The sequence below is a fragment of the Ctenopharyngodon idella genome, chromosome 1 (assembly GCF_019924925.1).
Source record: "Ctenopharyngodon idella isolate HZGC_01 chromosome 1, HZGC01, whole genome shotgun sequence".
NCBI classification, from domain to species: Eukaryota; Metazoa; Chordata; class Actinopteri; order Cypriniformes; family Xenocyprididae; genus Ctenopharyngodon; species Ctenopharyngodon idella.
This window is the reverse complement of record NC_067220.1, coordinates 11,152,728-11,172,447: the sequence shown is the minus strand read 5'-3', so window position 1 is coordinate 11,172,447 and position 19,720 is coordinate 11,152,728. Positions and strand designations below refer to the sequence as shown.

The window sequence follows — 19,720 nt, the reverse complement described above, 5'->3', positions numbered from 1 at the left end:
ATAGAATCATCTTAGTGTTAACAAGTAGAATCAATGAAGGAAATTACTGAACAGAAAAAAAAAAGAGACAAACAGAAACACAAGAACTACTGTACAACTGACTTCAGCCACAGCCTTAGTTGAAGTCAACTGAAGATAAAAGAAGACTTTAAATCTCAGATCTCAATCTCAGAAACACCAATCACCATTATGGTGACTTTAAATGAGACAAGCTTTAAGCTTCTGTTAATTCTCAATAAGAACTTCTGTAGATGAGTAACAGAAATAAATTCAATCTGGTTAGTAATATGTGAGGCTCTTAATTAGGCTCTTAACTCTTATAATATTTTTGTACTCTCTGGCTGCTGTTTGTGGTAGCAAAAAAAGCTGAAATGAGATAAGACTTTAAAATAATGATTATGGTTTTCCATTAACACATTTAAATTACAAACCCTGTGTTACTGCAACATGAGACCACACTGTATTTCAGAAAGCAGTTAAAAAAAAGACTTCCTGGTAGACTGGGTAGCTGTGGGAAGAGATGTTGGAGAGGTCAGTGGGTCTGATCACCTTGTGGCTTGAGTGGGTCCTAACGCCCCAGTACAGTCGCAATAAGCTGTACTGTATAAAGGGTGTAACCCTGGTGTAAAATAGTCCATACATCACATACTGCCCAATGCCCCATAGTCGCCATAAACTGTACTGAATAAAGGATGTGACCCTGGTGCAAAAATAATTCCTACATTAATTCCTCTGATGACCAAATTGGCATCACGCGCATTGTACACCGACCCTCGCGAACGCATAAAAAGTGAATATATACTTTGTGAACTATACTTGATGAACTATACTTTGGGCTTATAGACCACAGTCTCTAACATCCTTTGCTAGTGTGCCTCTTGAGGTCAGGGAGTGAGGTTTACCTGTATAGCGCTCTACTACTTGGTCTTCATTATACTCAGCCTCTTAAACCTTACTCCCATCTGGGTCATGGCACTAACATAAACACTAACACCCGGTCCTAACCACACTCTGAGCGGACTCAAACGAGGATCACCAGGCACACTAATAAAAACTGATCAACATCTCGTAGATCCCGTAACCAAACAAAACTGACCATCATTGAAATCTCATAAAGAAACAAAACCGACACTGAAAACCGACTGTCATTGAAACAAAACAAAACCAACAGTTTGAATCATTTCGAACTCAACTGTCATTGAAACAAATCTGACCATCACTAAAATCTTGTAAAGGAACAAAACCAACTGTCATTGAAATCTCACAAAAGGAGCAAAACCGACCGTCATTGAAATCTTGTAATGAAACAAAACTGACAGTCATTGAGATCTCGTAAATGAATGAAACTGACTGCTATTGAGACCTCCTAAAGGAACAAAGTGACCATCATTGAAATTGATATTTCACAACAAACAAAACCGACCGTCACTGAAATGTTATAACTGATTTCTGCAAAACAGTGTGATCTCATATTGCAGTAAAACAGGGTTTGTAACTCATGCTATTTTGCAATGATTATAAAAACCATCATCTGATCTAATTTCATCTTTATTTGCTACCACAAACATGTTTGACAAATACACTGTCACATCAGCCAGTGACAACAAACATATTATAAGAGTTAAGAGCACAACTAATGGAAACACCAATCACCATTATGGTGACTTCAAATTGAAAGAAACATAAGCGTTAAACTTCTGTTAATGAATGACAGAAATAAAGTCAGTCTGGTTAGTAATATGTGAAGCTGTAATGCTGTTTGTGGAGTTGTTTAATCCTCCTTTGCTGAGATCTGGAGAGATTTAAAGTCTTCTTTTATCTTCAGTTGATTTCATCTAAGGCTGTGGCTGAAGTCAGTTGTAGCTCTTGTGTTTCTGTTTTTTTTTTTTCTGTTCTCTTCTTTCCTTCTTTTCTTGTTAACAGGCTTGTTAATGCTAAGATGTGTGGCTCCAGAGCTCTAACATTGGATAGTTTGGACAAAAAGAATAGAGTTATTTCTGAATTAAATGCAACTCTTGAGTTCTTATAACGAACAATTAGTGGTACAGTCTTTGTTAGCTGTGTCTTGAATGGATAGTTCATGCAGTTTTAAACAGCAGAGTATGGACAGAGGGGATGCTTTTTGTCATTTTTTTCAACAAGGGGGATGCCATCCCCCCGCATCCCCCCTCAAATCTAGCCCTGGTTGTACGAATGAAATTTGGACGTACTACATCCGCCATGTTGTTACTGTCACGTGACAGCTTTACTTCCGTAAATCCCCTCCCGCGTAAAGTGTCCGTTGAATACTTAAGAACCTCAATGGAAATAATAGTCATCCGGATACTTTTCGCCTACTTTTGAATATATGGCTGGTTCTGAAATTGCATACTCTCTGGAGTAGGTACTTATTTTGAATAAGTAATTACTTAACAACCGCTAAAAAAGTATGTTCTGTATAGTATGAATGTGTGTAGTATGAATGTAATCGGACATACTACATTCGCCATGTTGTCGTCATTATCACGTGACCTAGGCCTTCCAGTGTCAGTTGCATCGCTTCACTTACATTCACAAATCCTCTCATGTGGCCTCATGGGATTGTAAAGAGTCCATCATATGCACACATTCCAGAATCTCGCCGGAAGTAGTAGGTCATCCGGGTACTTTTTGCCTATGAGTACTGTGAATTTGGATTTCAGATGCAGGGTGTCAGGGTGATGAGGCTGGTTGCCAGGGCATTGCTATGCAGTTGCTAGGGCATGTGTGATTGCCAGTGTGTTGCTAGGTTGGTGCTAGAATGTTCTGGATCATTTCCATGGTGTTGCTATGAGGTTGCTAGGGTGTTCTGTGTGGTTGATATTGATAATGCATTGCTGGGTAATTGCTAAAAGTATTCTGGATGGTTGCCAGGGTGTTGCCGCGTGGTTCCTAAGATAAGAGTTGTTTATGCATTATATGCTATTGTTAGGGCATTCTGTGTGGTTGCCAGTACGTTTCTAGGTAGGTGCTTGAATGTTTGAGATGGTTGCCAGGTTGTTGCTCTGCGAAGATGTTCTGAGTGATTTATCGTTTATTACCATGCAGTTGCTAGGGCATTCTGTGGGGTTGCCAGTATGTTGCTGAGTGGGTGCTAAAATGTTCCGGAGGGTTGCCAGGGTGTTACTACGGGTTTGCTAAGATGTTCTAAATGGTGTATAGTGTGTTGCTATGTGGCTGCTAGGGTGTTCTTTGTACTTGGTAATTTGTTGCTGGGTAGGGGATAAAATGTTCTGTATGGTTGCCAGGGTGTTGCTATGCAGTTGCTTTGGTGTTCTCTATGGCTAGTAATGTGTTGCTGGATAGTTGCTAGAGTGTTCTGGATGGTTGTCAGGGTGTTGTCATGCAGTTGCTAGAGTGTTCTGGATGGTTGTCAGGGTGTTGTCATGCAGTTGCTAGAGTGTTCTGTGTGGTCGATAATGTGTTGCTGGGTAGTTGCTAGGGTGTTCTGGATGGTTGTCAGGGTGTTGTTATGCAGTTGTTAGGGTGTTTTTAATAATGTGTTGCTGGGTAGTTGCTAAAGTGTTCTTGATAGTTGCCAGGTTGTTGCTATGTGGCTGCTAGGGTGTTCAGTGTAGTTTTTAGCACATTGCTGGGGTGTTGTGGGTGACTGCCAGGATGTTGTTAGGGCTTTCAGAGTGGTGGCCAGGCTGTGATGTGGTTGTTTTCTGGGTGGTTGTTGTTAGTGTTGTGGCTGGTTGCCAGAATGTTACTCTGTGGTTGCTAGGGTCTTCTAGAGGGTTGCCAAAGCATGCATTGTCGTGTGGTTTCTAAGGTGTTGCTAGAATGTTCTTGATAAGTGCCAGGGCACTGCTATGTGGTTGCTAATGAGTTTTGGCTGGTTTCTATGGTGTCCTGAGTGGTTGCCAGGGCACTGCTATATTATTGCTAAGGTGTTATGGGTGGTTGCTATGGTGTTTTTTTACAGGATGGTTGCCAGGGTGTTGTTATGTGGCTGTAAGGGTATCTGGGTTTTGCTCTGTAGTTGTTGCACTCCTATATCTACATGGTGCTGGTAACACCAAGGTCATGGGTTTGATTCCCAGGAGCTGCATGGACTGATGAAAAATGTTAATGTCTGTATAGCACAAATGGTGCTAATTGTTGGGATCTCTAACCCTAAATATTTACATATACATTTATTCATTTAGCAGATACTTTTATCCAAAGCTACTTACAATAGAGCAAATTATCACAGAACCAACAATATTCAAAGTGTACAATGCCAGGTTTATTAGCAAGAAAGTACACATGGATTGAGGGATCTTCTGTCGTTCTCTACTACACAGCGCTCTCAGAGCCAGTGTTGAGACAACCCAAGGGTTCGACTAACCTATTTTTCTCTTCATTCTATTTGTGTTCAATGGCTGCTGGGGCCTGAAGCTGCGGTCAAAGGAGTGTCACTACAACAACAATAGTAGCAAAACTATTCTGGCAAATTAAGATGAAGAACACCACGAAATAAGATTTTGGGGGTTTTGTGCTGTTATTTTGAAGTAATTCAACTGTGTCATCATTTATCCACTCTCACATCTTTTGAAATCAATATGACAAGCTGATCGTTTTCATACAACTAGAGTCAATGGTGAAATTTGCATACTGGGAAAAGTGCATACTATATATTGTCAAAATAGTACGAGTAATATGTTAGTATGCTATGGCAAATATAGCCAGAGGGTTTGTACTCAACCTTAGACGGCTGCTTTGGTGTTCACTACATGTTTGAACACAGCAGCTTTGAGCGCTTCTGCCCCCTAGTGCATACTGAAAGAGCGCTGTCAATCACGAAACTTTACTCCAGAGAGGAAGGAGGCGGGTAATGTGTTCAAAAAGCTGCCAGGCTAGAAATTTCTACCATAAAAAAAAAAAAAAAAAAAAAAAAAAGTACAGACTACCATATCATGGTCCTTGTCTGTAAAAAAAATGGTAGGCCTACATGTCCAATGATCTATGGAATTGCCGTGGCACCTTGCATGTCCAAAAAAACTGACATATTACTCTTTTGGGTCAGTTTTGGTTATTGTTCAGGGCTGGACTGTACTGTTTAGTTTTATGTATAATTTATGTTATGATAGACTACACAGTACAGCACTAAACACATTGTGATTTCACAATAGTGTTGTAGTGCATTTATATTACCACAGCCTTGACCTACATAGTTACACCTGGCCTCTACTACACAGACACAAAAAGATCTTTATCTATGTTCTAACTACTAGTCTATCACCCATGTGATTTTAAAGTGCCTGGTTTTGTGCTCTTTTCTTGTCTTCATGGAAATTTCTGTACTGAAAGACGATGCTGCCACCATTTGATGATTATTTGTAGTTGCAGTCATTCCACCTTCACTTGCACACACATAGTATATTCACACATATTATTCAATATATTTCAATCTAATAATTGTGATACAATAAATATTGTGTTGAAACATCATTCATAATCAAGACAAATACAGACATAAAGGCAGAATAACCTACTCAAAACTGTGATGAATTACCTAACACCAAAATAACATTTTCCATGTGAAAATGTTTTCACCACAGTCTTTTGCATTTTTAAAAATGTTTTGAAGATGAAATCTTAAGTTTAGTCTTCTGTTATTTTCCTGTTGATATGGTGTAATAGTTCGTGGGCTAGGTTATCTCTACTGGTTATCTTGGTCATGTTAGCACTCACAGAGAGTCATGCTGATAATGTGGAAATGAAGAAATCTTTAGTAAAGCAGTTTGTTGCAGTAGATGCTGTTGTCTCTAAAAACAATCCTATTAAAAAGCATTACTATGGTAATAATGACAAAATACCATAGTGACTACTAGTAGCCTACCTGTTACTGCTGTAAATCAAAATGAATTGATATGGGATTGTCTTGTTTAAACAGCGTTCAAACAATCTTCTCTTTTATTACATTAAAAGTGATTTTATTATATCAGAATAAATGCAGTAGTTTTTTTGTTTGTTTGCTTTTTTGTTTGGGGGACATTTAATTAGCATCTATAGTAGTACCTTAGTAAAGTACCTTTGAGAACTATGACTACGATCAACTGACGACATAACTGTACCACATCGCATCACTTCACGCGCTAGCCGCAGGTGGGCTGAACGGATGCGCGGGTTTGATGACATCATGGGAACGCACAGGGGGAGTAAATGGAGGTGGTAATGGTTTCATCACACACCGGTTCAAGTGCACTTCATCTCTGCCTTTAAAAGACATCGGTAAGTATGGATGAGTTTTTAACCGTTTAGAAATCACATCGATCTCTGTGAGACTGTTCATGAACTGTGACTCCGAAAGCGCTCATTTCAGCTAGTTTTCCAGGTGTGTGTGTGTGTGTGTGTGTGTGTGTGTTTTAATATATTCGGCATGGTGCTGCTTTCCTATAAAGTATAACGGTTTAACCTTAAATTGTGCACTTGCGTAACGATGGTAAACCTAGATGAAACTTTTAAATAACAAACATCTGGTCTGATAATATATGACAAATAACATGGATATTACCTTTTGGATATTACCTTTATTACCTTCTTCTTCTTTTTTTTTTTTTTTTTTTTTTTTACGATTTTTTACATTACTTTAAAACATTACGATTTTAACTTTAATGTATATAAGTGTACACATATGTAGGCTATAAGGGAAAATGTTTAAATAGTGTCACCATTTAATTTTTTATTTTATTATTATTGCATTTTTTAGTATTCAGTTAAACAGTACTGCGTTGTGACGAATGAATGTTTAAAAGTTCAAATGTTTCATATAGTCTGAGAATTAATATAAGGTGATGAAACTGGTTGCATAATAATTATGCATGGTTTAGATAAAGTATTTTTAAATGCATGTTATTCTCAAGAACACTGCTTGACATGTCACATCAACAACCATTGAGAGAATTGCAGACAAATTCTTTCTGCAGTGGCACCAACAACAATTTGGACTCACACTTAAAATGTCTGAATGTCTGTATTTCAATCATGACAACTCTCGAAATAGTTTTGGCATGTTATTGAATATGGCAATGCTAATGTATGTGGTCTTAGCGGGCTAGATCTCCCACGCTGATACTGCTGCTGATTATTGCTGCTGCTCCTGCAGAGCAAGTATGGACTTGCTACTGCTAATATATACACATACACGCTGCTATTAGCATGTAAGATATGCTGCTGCTGCATAAATAGACATGTATAAATCCCGTATCAGATCTAGGCAGGTGGAGCTGGGGGAGGTGGAGGGTTTCAAACAACTCTGAGCGTGCTGCAGGACTATATGTTAGTTCATAACATTAACATCAACATTATCCACTAACCACAAACAAACGCAAAGAAAAATATGTCATTATTTGCTAATTTCTCCAGTCCAAAAGCTGATGTTTTTAATATTTAAATGTCTTCAGAACATATTTTGTGTTCCATGGGAAAAAACAGGTTTACTGGTGAGTAAATAATGACTGAATTTTCATTTTTTAAGGGTGAATTATTCTTTTATTTTTAAACATAATTTTTTTTTTCTTCCCAAAACACATTTATCAAGAATATTAGCTGTAGTTAATGTTAGCTCACAAAAAACTTGTAAAGGGAAAAATGCAAGTACAGTAACAAATGAAAAGGATAGTATTGTAACATAAAATTGTAACACTGTCTGTAGACATTCGACCAAAATATTTGTACTTTTCTTTCGTGATCTGTACCATGTTTGCTAAATGTCCCTTTTGCCATATTTAAATGTGTTTAATATTTTTTTAAATCTATTTTTGTCTCTCTTTCAGAATTCTTTGCTATATGAGGCCCACCGAATTGTATGGCTTGATCCATCAACAAATAAAAAATGGCATCAACAATGGAAGCAGCAGATATCGTTGTCGTTGCCATGTACTTCGTTCTTGTCCTGTGCTTTGGCTTTTTTGCAATGTGGAGGGCAAATCGAGGTACCGTGAGTGGATACTTCCTAGCCGGACGTTCCATGAACTGGATAATGATCGGTGCATCACTGTTCGTCAGTAACATCGGCAGCGAGCACTTCATTGGCCTCGCTGGCTCAGGTGCAGCAAGCGGTTTCGCCGTTGCTGCTTGGGAATTCAATGCGATTCTACTGCTGCAGCTCCTGGGCTGGGTCTTCATACCCGTTTACATCCACTCAGGTGTGTACACCATGCCGGAGTACCTCTCCAAAAGATTCGGTGGTAAGCGGCTGAAGGTTTTCTTCGCGGCCCTAACTCTGCTCCTCTACATTTTCACCAAGCTCTCTGTGGATCTGTATTCCGGAGCACTCTTCATCCAGGAATCTCTGGGCTGGAATCTCTATGTGTCCATAATCCTGCTTATCACCATGACTGCCCTTCTTACAGTCACTGGTGGCCTAGCGGCGGTCATCTACACAGACACTCTTCAGGCTTTCCTCATGATATCGGGAGCTTTGTGCCTGATGGCTATCAGTTTAGTTAAGGTAGGAGGTCTCGGGAGTTTGCACACCAAGTACATGAATGCCGTTCCCAACATCACTGCCATTGTGCTAAAGAATAACATCACCTACTCAAATTCCTGCCATGTGGATCCCAAACCAGATTCGTTCAAGATCTTGAGAGGTCCGTTGGACAAAGAACTGCCGTGGCCTGCTTTTCTTCTGGGCCAGACTCCAGCCTCGATCTGGTATTGGTGCGCAGATCAGGTCATAGTCCAGAGAGTCCTGGCAGCTCGGAATATTGCCCACGCCAAAGGGTCGACCTTGATGGCCGGCGTCCTAAAAGTCTTACCGATGTTTATCATTGTAATTCCAGGGATGATCTCGCGTGTGCTCTTTGCTGATGAGCTTGCTTGCATTGGTCCAGAGCACTGCATGCAAGTCTGCAACAGCAAAGCTGGTTGCACTAACATTGCCTATCCTCGCCTCGTCATGAACGTTATGCCCGTAGGATTGCGAGGTTTGATGATGGCCGTGATGCTCGCCGCTCTCATGAGCGATCTAGACTCAATCTTTAACAGCGCCAGTACTATCTTTACCCTTGATATCTATAAGATGGTACGTCACCAAACTTCCTCTAAAGAACTCATGGTGGTGGGACGCTTGTTTGTGATCTTCATAGTGGCCATTAGCATAGCTTGGGTCCCATTTGTCATTGAGTTGCAAGGTGGTCAGATGTTCCTCTACATTCAGGAGGTGTCTGACTACCTTACGCCACCCATTGCTGCACTGTTCCTGCTTGGCGTCCTCTGGAAACGTTGCAATGAGACCGGTGCATTCTGGGGTGGCATTGTGGGCTTCTTGCTAGGAGCCATAAGACTGATTCTCGCCTTTGTATATAGAGAGCCGGACTGTGACACAACCGATGACCGTCCTGCCTTTATCAAGGATATTCATTTCATGTATGTGGCAGCTGTATTGTTTTGGGTTTCAGGGCTCGTGACAGTCGTCGTCAGTCTTTGCACGGATCCACCAAGCAAGGAACAAATTGCTACAACTACTTTTTGGGGACTGCGCAACAGGAATCAACCCGCAGATGCACACACAAAAGAGACAGGAGGCAATGGCAAACTTTATCAGCTTTCAGCGGAAACAAAAAAAGAGAAGACATCGGATGAAGTGGAAATGAAACCATTATCTCAGGTTGTTCAAACAGGCCCTGAAATACTTTCAAATGGCCACTTGGAGTCTCAACATACCCACAAATATGCAGGGAGAGATAAGAGACAATGTGTGAAATGTTTGGAGTGGTTCTGTGGCTATAGTAAAAATTCAGAGGAAACAGATTCCCCTTGTGGAGATGACGACAGGAGTGTTACTGAGATGCTCAAAGAACCTCCAAAAACCAAAATTGTCCTCAATCTCGGCCTCTTGTTAGTGTGTACACTCGGAATTTTCTTGTTTGTATACTTCTCTTTGTAATGCTCATGATTCTATCTAATGTACAACTCAAAATGTAATGTGATAATGCCATTGCCAAGTATTACTGATACTCTTTAGTGCTGGTTACCAGTGCACTGCCAATACTGTACATTTGTTCAATGACTCATATTTAAACTCTAAACATGTCAGACATTCACATTATGTGTAATTAGTACACTGACTAACATAGCGATCAAAAGAATTGATGTCATTTGATGTGAGATTTAACAGGCAAATTTTACCATTGAAGCTGTTTTTTGTAAAGTCACGTCACCTACATATTTAGTGCTGATCATAATACCAAAGCTGCTTGAATTAACCATATGGTATTTCCTTAACCTCAAGGAATATTCATGGTTCAGTACAAGTTTAGCTCAATCAACAGCATTTGTGGCATAAAGTTGATTACTACAAAATTAATTTCCACTTTTTATTTTTTCTCACTTAACAGTGAGAAAAAATAACAGTGAATGGGGCCAATCAATAAATGTTGAAATACTCACTGTTTCAATAGTATAGCCGCAACACATGCTTGTTAACACACATGCTTGTTACAGTACTGTAGAAAAATACAGAATAATTTTTTTGGTTTTTTTTGCTTTTTTCCCACAAAAATAAAGAAAAATAATGATATTTTTTATGGTAAACAACATTCTCACAAATGCTGTTGATTGACCTTAACCCAAAAATTCCTTCAAGTTTGGCATATTTGGTTATATTTTTTGTATTTTTTTATATATATATTTGTAACCTTACTAGCAGAGTAAGGCAGGTGAAAGCAGTCTGTGAGCTCTGTGACTTGTTCGTCAATCTCACCACTGAAACATCACTGCCCACCACTGACCCCATTAAAAACCCATAGGATTTTTTTGAGTTTGTTTGCAACTGCTTGTTTGTCATTCTTTAACCCCTTAACTGTCACTGTCCCACTTGGCGCTTTTTTATTGCCTTTTTTTTCCCTATCATATGTTTTAGTAATCATCATAAATTAGGTATCATTTGAAAGCTTAAAAATTCATTCTGTGAAAACCGTTTTTAAACCAGACTTTGCTTTACCATGTAAACTTACTTTAAAGGGATAGTTTACCCAAAAATGAAAATTATCTCATGATTTACTCACCCTCAATTCATCCTAGGTTTATATGACTATCTTCTTTCAGACGAACACAATCTGAGTTATATTAAAATATATCCTTGCTCTTCCAAGCTTGATAATGGTAGTGAACAGTGCACGAGATTTTGAAGCCCAAATAAGTGCATCCATCCATCATAAAAATAATCCATACGACTCCAGGGGCACCTTCTGAAGCGAAGAGATGGGTTTTTGTAAGAAAAATATCGATATTTTAAACATTATTAACTATAATAATTAGCTTCCGGTAGACGGCCGTACGCATCGGTTTATGGCAAAAGAGCAATTTTAGAGTAAAATTATTTTGTAAAATAAATATTTTGTATAAAATAAAAAGTGTTTAGTACAATACATGTGTTTTACAGTAAACCTAAACTTCTTTAACTTTTTTACACTTTCAGTGCTTTCACTTTAGCAATAATCTGCTGTGTCGTCTTAAGCTTTAAAAAGCTGTGTCTTCTTCAACCTTAGGTCTGTATTCCAAAGCATTCATGAATTACAACCATTTAAGTTTGGATAGTGCATTTTCACATCTATGCTCAAAAAGGGAGTGACAGTTAAGGTCACTGAAATTATGTGGGCTAATTAAAAACTCTTGTCCAAATAATACAACATTCAAATATTTATCTATCCAACCTTAAACATTTACCCTTGCTCAGTCCATGTTAGCATAGTGACTGAAATAAAATCATTTCAGCATCTCTTTCTCACTTTTATATTTGCTTGGCTGGTGTTCTTCAACGCTGGTTAGTTTTTAGCAGTAAGATGTTGGGTATTTCTGTATTCAGGCCTTTGTGGTTTTCTTTCTTTGGAACCTCACCTACGTAGATTTGTGGCTCGTATGTGGTCAACTGCACTGAAGGAAGAAAACCACTGGAAACAGCAACAGATATAACTACATGTTTTCACACCTGCATGAATGGAGACTCTTGGCGATTTTTAATATATTTCCAGCAGATTTTACCTCACATTTCTCATCTGCTCTAATGTTTTTTAATTACTTCTCGTATGTAAGCTTACATGACATTTTCGTGCCAACAGAGTTTGGTATCAAATGACACAGTTCTCTTACACATAGAAAAAAAAGGTGAAAGCGGACTTGGGTTAGATCTTTGGCCGAGAACAAGTCAATTGTGGTGTGGATGTATAAAGGTCAGCATGTGAGTCTGTGTATGTTTACAGGCAAGTCTGATTTCCCAGAAGTAAGAAGGATGTACTTACAAAAATCAGAATCTAGTGTGGGTATTGTGAACTTGCGTGCAGAAACTAATATTTTAATTAGCCTTCACAACAATGCATTCCATTTTTTTATTTTTTTTTATTGTTAGCACAACTAGGGGTAAAATGTTTTTATAATGGCTGTCTAGAGTTGAACAAAGGTGTTGACTGACTTTCTGGATTGTGTGGGGAAGTACAAACTGTGAGGCATCTTCTTGGTGAGTTAAGTTCTGATGATATTCCATTTTAGAGAATAACATGAACAAGAATGTAATGTTTATTTGTTGACTATTAATGGAGGTGGGGACTTTTTAGCAGTGAGAAAAGCTCCAAAAAAGCCTTGCAGTATTTGTCTGCTGAAGTTATACAATAGATTTAATTGAGGAACAGACAATTCTTGTGCTTCTCTCTCTCTCTCTCTCTCTCTCTCTCTCTCTATATATATATATATAGAGAGAGAGAGAGAGAGAGAGAGAAGCACAAGAATTGTCTGTTCCTCAATTAAATGGTATAAAGGCATAAAGGCACCTGGTAGAAGGTGTCCTAGCCTCAGAAATCATGTTCATGACCTCTCGGGAAAGGCATGAAGGTTCCTATCGAGAGGCCACTGATGGAGGTTCCACAACTCAGGTTAGGGATGCCAAATTGTCCCTCCTGCCTGGGAGAGGAGGTCCCTTCTCAGTAGAATTGGCCAAAGAGCTGCTGGACCATGCTCGGGAACCACGGCTGGTTCTGCCAGAGTTGTGCCACTAGCAAAATTGAGCACCTGTTCTCCCTGATTCGGTTGATGACCTGAGGGAGCAGGGCTATCAGAGGGAAGGCATAAAGGTGCAGAGAGGGCCACCAGTGGGCTAATGCATCCTTTTTCTTTAAGAAGAACATTGGGCAGTGGGAGTTCTCCTTTGATGCAAAGAGGTCCATCTCTGCTTGGCCCTAAATGCTCCAAATCATGCAAACAATCTGGGGCTGGAGTCTCCACTCCCCCGAAGACAGTACATACGGGACAGCATATCTGCTCCTCACCGCTCTCACTGAGCGAAGACTGCACTGCGCCCATAGAAGGAGGTGGCATGCCAGTCTGTTCAGCTGGCAAGACCTGAGACACCCTTGGTGATTTATATAGGCTACCACTGTCATGCTGTCCGAACAGACCAGGACATGGTGCCCCCTGAGTTCTGACTTGAACTCCTTGAAGGCCAGAAGCACTGTTATCATCTCTAGGCAGTTGATGTGCCAGTTCGAAATAGGGCATAGGGTTCGCCCAATCCATATTCCTGGTGGCAGTCTTCGATTCAACCAAGGTGAGGGCAAACGATGAGGAATAGTGGATGCGTGCTGGGGCATGCCATGATTTAGTTAGTTCTTCATGGACTTCTGGGAAGAATGGGCTGTTCACTGATGGGGGCCTGCTGGCGGTGCCCCAGCTGCAGGAACCACTCATCGAGGTGGCAGCGGGCGAGCTCCTCTGGGGCAGACCACTCTAATCCCCAACTCTTCTATGGCATTGGACGCTCGCTGCTGCTTCAGTCTTCACACGGTAGAAATGTCCAAATAAAAATGTTCAACAAGCTGAAATAAGCTTCTTTGTTGGAACTGTTTAAATGTAACTGAAGATTTATAATTGTCATTGTAAATATTCACTTTCCCATGGCCACAGAACGGAATCAGAGATTGTGGGTCACATTCACATTTAAAAAATGTATTACATGGTCCAGTTTTATCCCTGAACAATGATGTAAGTTACAATGGCAATTCTCGGTGCAGTAGGAATGACCTACAATGGTGACGTTTTTCACAATTTCACAAAATCAAAGCACTGCCATAACTCACTATAGCAAAAAGGTAGTGTGATTCTCCTAATATGGCATCTGAACAAAACAGTTGCCCAGAACTCAACACGGTGTGATGTCAGATTCACATTCTCTATGGTATTCAAGTGTCCATAGCACGTTGCATTGCAATGTCCTTTTCGCTTTGATGTGTTCATGACCTATTTAATCTTTGAAGGTCTAAATGCAGCAAATTTTGTCTTGCACTTCTGTAACTGAAGCTGAATTTCTTTTGCCATGCAACGCGCCAGAGTACAACTAGCTTTGAGTAACTCGAAGTCTCAACCTATTTGAACACTATCACTTGGGAATAAGGTCTTTAGTGTTCCCTAACTTGCTGTGCAGCAAAAACCCAGGCAGACTCCAGACATTGCCTTTGAATATGCTTTAATCAAGGTTCAAGGTAACCCCTAGGGTGCCTAGAGTGAGGACATCCTAAGTTTCATAAGTTTCATTTCCTCTTTTGTTATATTTGGACATGATTCAGACACACAATGACTTAGGCCCAAGGTTTGGGTGGTCACAGGCAGGAGTGCGTTTCTCAAAAGCATCGTTAGCCAATGGTCGCAAGTTCCGTCGTTATCAGTATAGTTCAATGAGTCAGTTTTTCCTGAAACCATAGTTCCAACGAACACTGACAAACAGCATCACAAAGTTGTGTGGTTGGAGCAACAGATCTCGATCTGTGGTTAGAAGTATAGTTTCTTGTTTGCATGACGTAAATGCATGACAAACTCGGTCCTGGAGGGCCACTGCCCGGCATATTTCAGCTTCCCACCTGACTGTAGTTTTCTAGTAATCCTGAAGGCATTGATTAGCTGGTTCAGGTGTGTTTAATTGGGGTTTTAGGTAAACTCTGCAGGGCAGTGGCCCTCCAGGACCGAGTTTGCCCATCCCTGGTCTAAGCTATATATTTATTTCGAATATATACTAATTTAATTTACATCTTTTAGTTTGTCAAGTGATTTAAAGCACTGTTTTTGAAGAGTGAGCATGTGTGTACGTGCTGTTGTACATATGAACGAGCCTATGATTTAATCTGGAAATAAAGCAAAATAACTGTGAAAAATGAGTTCATTTGATCTGAAACAGATAAGTTATTACTCCACCTGTGTGACATCCTTAAACAATGTAGTTGAATAAAATGGTTTCGGTTGTGACTAGCTAGTTGATTGTTTCAATGATACAGAGTACTGCGGTAGTTAAGGAGCGAGTTATATCACTGTAAGGGAAACGAAGCCCAGGGAAGCTAAATGTTTACACTTTTGGGGAGATAAACCATGAATGACATACTAATCAACAGGACAGTGGAGGGAGACAGAAGGAGAATGGGATTGGCAAATTATACATGTTAAAACTGAACATGTTAAAACTTCACCGGGCTTCAAACTTCTCCAGTCAAAGTTGTGAAATAAAGTGCTCCAATCAAAGTTGACTAAATGAACTCTGACCCACTGTTATCTTTAATGGGAGAACCTAATTATTATAATTATAGATGCCATTTTTGATATGAATATAAAGATGGGGTCTGACGTACAGTATTGTGTTACCTTGACTGAAGTACGCCAACCCGTTAAGCCTGTTCTGCTAGAATTTGAAGTTTTCTGTATAGTTTGTTATTTCACTGGAGTTTCCCATACATTATATAGTCAGGTTTCATCATCATTATGTGCAGAATGTATTTTTTGTATTGTACAAATTCATATTGTTTAGCTTCAAAGCAGTAAGGAACCCATAGCTCTTGGTTTTCCTTTCTTTGATGAACTAATGCTGCAATTTTATCTCACTTGCAATCTTGTTTCAAGTACGGTTGGTGATTGAGTGACTTTTGTATGACCTAAAAACACATATTACTGTATAATCATCAGGGCTCTAAAGAATTCAAGAGATATATATGGATAGTTGACATTTGGACATTTGTGGTTCTTCTATAGCGATTATTTATAATTATTAAAGTGGTAACACTTTACAATAAGGTTCATTAGTTAACATTAGTTAATGTATTAACTAACATGAACTAACCATGAGCAATACATTTGTTATATTTGTTAGCCTTTGTTAATGTTAGTTAATAAAAATACAGCCGTTCATATTTTGTTCATGTTACTTCACAGTGCATTAATTAATGTTAACAAATACAACTCTTGATTTTAATAATGTATTAGTAAATGTTAAAATTAACATTAATAAAGATTAATAAATGCTGTAGAAGTGCAGTTAATTATTAGTTTGTGTTAACTAATGTAGTTAACTAATGTTAACTAATGAACCTTATTGTAAAGTGTTACCGTTAAAGTTTTGATGAGCTAATTTACTGAGACTAAAAGGTTGCAGTTTTACTTTTTTGTCACACCACACAACCATTTGAACGAGTGAACATTAAAAATAGTGACCAGTTACAGCACCTAAGATATACACTTATATGTACATGTTTAAAAGTTTCTGTAAGATTTTTTTTGTTTTGTTTTTGTGTTCTCTCTCTCTTATGTCTCTTCTGCTCACTAAGGCTGCATTTATTTGATCAAAACATCGTAAAAACAGTGAAATATTATTACAATTTAAAATAGCTGTTTTCTATTAGAATGTATTGTAAAATGTAATTTATTCCTGTGATCAAAGCTGAATTTTCAGCATCATTACTCCAATCTTTACTATCACATATTCCTTCAGAAATCATTCTAATATGCTGATTTGCTGCTCGAGAAACATTTCTGATTATTATCAATTGTGCTGCTGCTTCATATTTTTGTAAAAACCATAAGACATTTTGTTGTAGGATTTTTTAAAGAACAGAAAGTTTAGAAGAATTTATTTGACATTTTTATTTGTAACATTATAAAAGACTTTACTGTCTTTTTTGATGCCAGTGATCATTCCTAACACCTGAGCAGGTAAATCTATTTTTAGAATACTATTTGGGTGACTGTGACTGTTTTATGAACAGCCTTTATATAAGTGTGTGAACTGGTTTCAGTCCATCGCGTGCCACCTGAATACTTCCTTCAGCGGTGTATCAGTGACATAACATGCTTGTGTGTAAGCAGGAAATAAACCAATAAATACCAGTTAAATGTAAAAAATGAAATAGCACTGTATTACGTGACAGTTAGGAAAAAACTTTTGCAATGTTGTTTCCGTTTAGCAGTAAATCTGTACAGATTTTTTGGAAACACTTTACATTAAGCTCTCATTTGTTAACATTAGTTAATGCATTAACTAACTAACAGTGAGCAATATATTCTTACAGCATTTATTAACCTTTCTTAATGGTAGTTAATAAAAATGTTCATGTTAGTTCAAAGTGCATTATCTAATGTTAACAGATACAACTTTTGATCTTTAAAATGTGTTAGTAACTGTTGAGATTAACATGAATAAATGCTGTAGAAGTATTGTTCACTGTTTGTTCATGTTCACTAATGTAGTTAACTAATGTTATCAACATATACAGTGCAGTACAGGTGTGCCAACACTCTCAATGCTGATAAAAGGCATCATTATTGATGATGATCAACATATATTGATTATGTCCCAATGATTCTGACTTTTCATGACACGAATGAAGTCTTTTTAATATCTTAAGTTTTTTTCCTCCTAGCAACGACATTGAATGGGGAGCAAATGGAGACTTTTTTCCTTTGAGAAAAAGACCTCAGTAATCTCACTTCAAAAGTCTACAGGTGCTGGTCATATAATTAGAATATCATCAAAAAGTTAATTTATTTCACTAATTCCATTCAAAAAGTGAAACTTGTATATTATATTCATTCATTACACACAGACTGATGTATTTCAAATGTTTATTTCTTTTAATTTTGATGATTATAACTGACAACTAAGGAAAATCCCAAATTCAGTATCTCAGAAAATTAGAATTAGCCACACTCTAATCAGCTAATTAACTCAAAACACCTGCAAAGACCTTTAAATGGTCTCTCAGTCTAGTTCTGTAGGCTACACAATCATGGGGAAGACTGCTGACTTGACAGTTGTCCAAAAGACGACCATTGACACCTTGCACAAGGAGGGCAAGACACAAAAGGTCATTGCAAAAGAGGCTGGCTGTTCACAGAGCTCTGTGTCCAAGCACATTAATAGAGAGGCGAAGGGAAGGAAAAGATGTGGTAGAAAAAAGTGTACAAGCAATAGGGATAACCGCACCCTGGAGAGGATTGTGAAACAAAACCCATTCAAAAATGTGGGAGAGTTTCACAAAGTGTGGACTGCAGCTGGAGTCAGTGCTTCAAGAACCACTACGCACAGACGTATGCAAGACATGGGTTTCAGCTGTCGCATTCCTTGTGTCAAGCCACTCTTGAACAACAGACAGCGTCAGAAGCGTCTCGCCTGGGCTAAAGACAAAAAGGACTGGACTGCTGCTGAGTGGTCCAAAGTTATGTTCTCTGATGAAAGTAAATTTTGCATTTCCTTTGGAAATCAGGGTCCCAGAGTCTGGAGGAAGAGAGGAGAGGCACACAATCCACGTTGCTTGAGGTCCAGTGTAAAGTTTCCACAGTCAGTGATGGTTTGGGATGCCATGTCATCTGCTGGTGTTGGTCCACTGTGTTTTCTGAGGTCCAAGGTCAACGCAGCCGTATACCAGGAAGTTTTAGAGCACTTCATGCTTCCTGCTGCTGACCAACTTTATGGAGATGCAGATTTCATTTTCCAACAGGACTTGGCACCTGCACACAGTGCCAAAGCTACCAGTACCTGGTTTAAGGACCATGGTATCCCTGTTCTTAATTGGCCAGCAAACTCGCCTGACCTTAACCCCATAGAAAATCTATGGGGTATTGTGAAGAGGAAGATGCGATATGCCAGACCCAACAATGCAGAAGAGCTGAAGGCCACTATCAGAGCAACCTGAGCTCTTATAACACCTGAGCAGTGCCACAGACTGATCGACTCCATGCCACGCCGCATTGCTGCAGTAATTCAGGCAAAAGGAGCCCCAACTAAGTATTGAGTGCTGTACATGCTCATACTTTTCATGTTCATACTTTTCGGTTGGCCAAGATTTCTAAAAATCCTTTCTTTGTATTGGTCTTAAGTAATATTCTAATTTTCTGAGATACTGAATTTGGGATTTTCCTTAGTTGTCAGTTATAATCATCAAAATTAAAAGAAATAAACATTTGAAATATGTCAGTCTGTGTGTAATGAATGAGTATAATATACAAGTTTCACTTTTTGAATGGAATTAGTGAAATAAATCAACTTTTTGATGATATTCTAATTATATGACCAGCACCTGTAAATATGAATTCAAAAAATTCTATATTCTTACCTGCCAACTATAAATTAATTATGCCATTTTTGTTTATTCTTCTTAGCGAATTTTAGGAGAAACATCTGAGAACAAGTTTTTTATATTTAAACAAATTTATATATGTGTCTTCTGAGTTGTGAAAGAGACATTTTTCCATTGGGTTGGTTCAAGAAAGACGTCTTTATTCTTACCTCATTCAAAGGTGGATTGAAAAACAGTTGTTTTGTGATGTCAGTGACTCATGCTATGTGTCACGATCACTGTCTATTCCTGTCAGTTCCTGGACTCCACTTCCCATAATCCTCCCTTCCAATCACATGCACCAATCACTAATTGCCACACACACCTGCAGATCATTACCTGGACTATTTAAG

At 38.7% G+C, this 19,720-nt stretch overlaps 1 protein-coding gene across 2 annotated transcripts; it reads left to right on the top strand.

Annotated features, from left to right (window-relative positions):
* The first annotated feature begins 6,098 nt into the window (after positions 1-6,098).
* On the top strand, positions 6,099-11,719 carry slc5a3a (solute carrier family 5 member 3a). 2 transcript variants are annotated; one of them, XM_051888021.1, is made up of 2 exons: positions 6,099-6,237; positions 7,782-11,719. In XM_051888021.1, the coding sequence occupies exon 2, from the start codon at positions 7,841-7,843 to the stop codon at positions 9,893-9,895; it is 2,055 nt and encodes a 684-aa protein (XP_051743981.1). In that variant the 5' UTR covers positions 6,099-6,237; positions 7,782-7,840; the 3' UTR covers positions 9,896-11,719. The 2 variants fall into 2 exon arrangements, with proteins under 2 accessions (XP_051743981.1, XP_051743990.1); XM_051888030.1 differs by having other exon boundaries at positions 6,229-6,340.
* The last annotated feature ends 8,001 nt before the right edge of the window (positions 11,720-19,720 follow it).

Excerpts from the sequence above, each read along its gene's own strand:
- slc5a3a (XM_051888021.1), top strand. The coding sequence starts at position 7,841 with ATGGCATCAACAATGGAAGCAGCAGATATCGTTGTCGTTGCCATGTAC.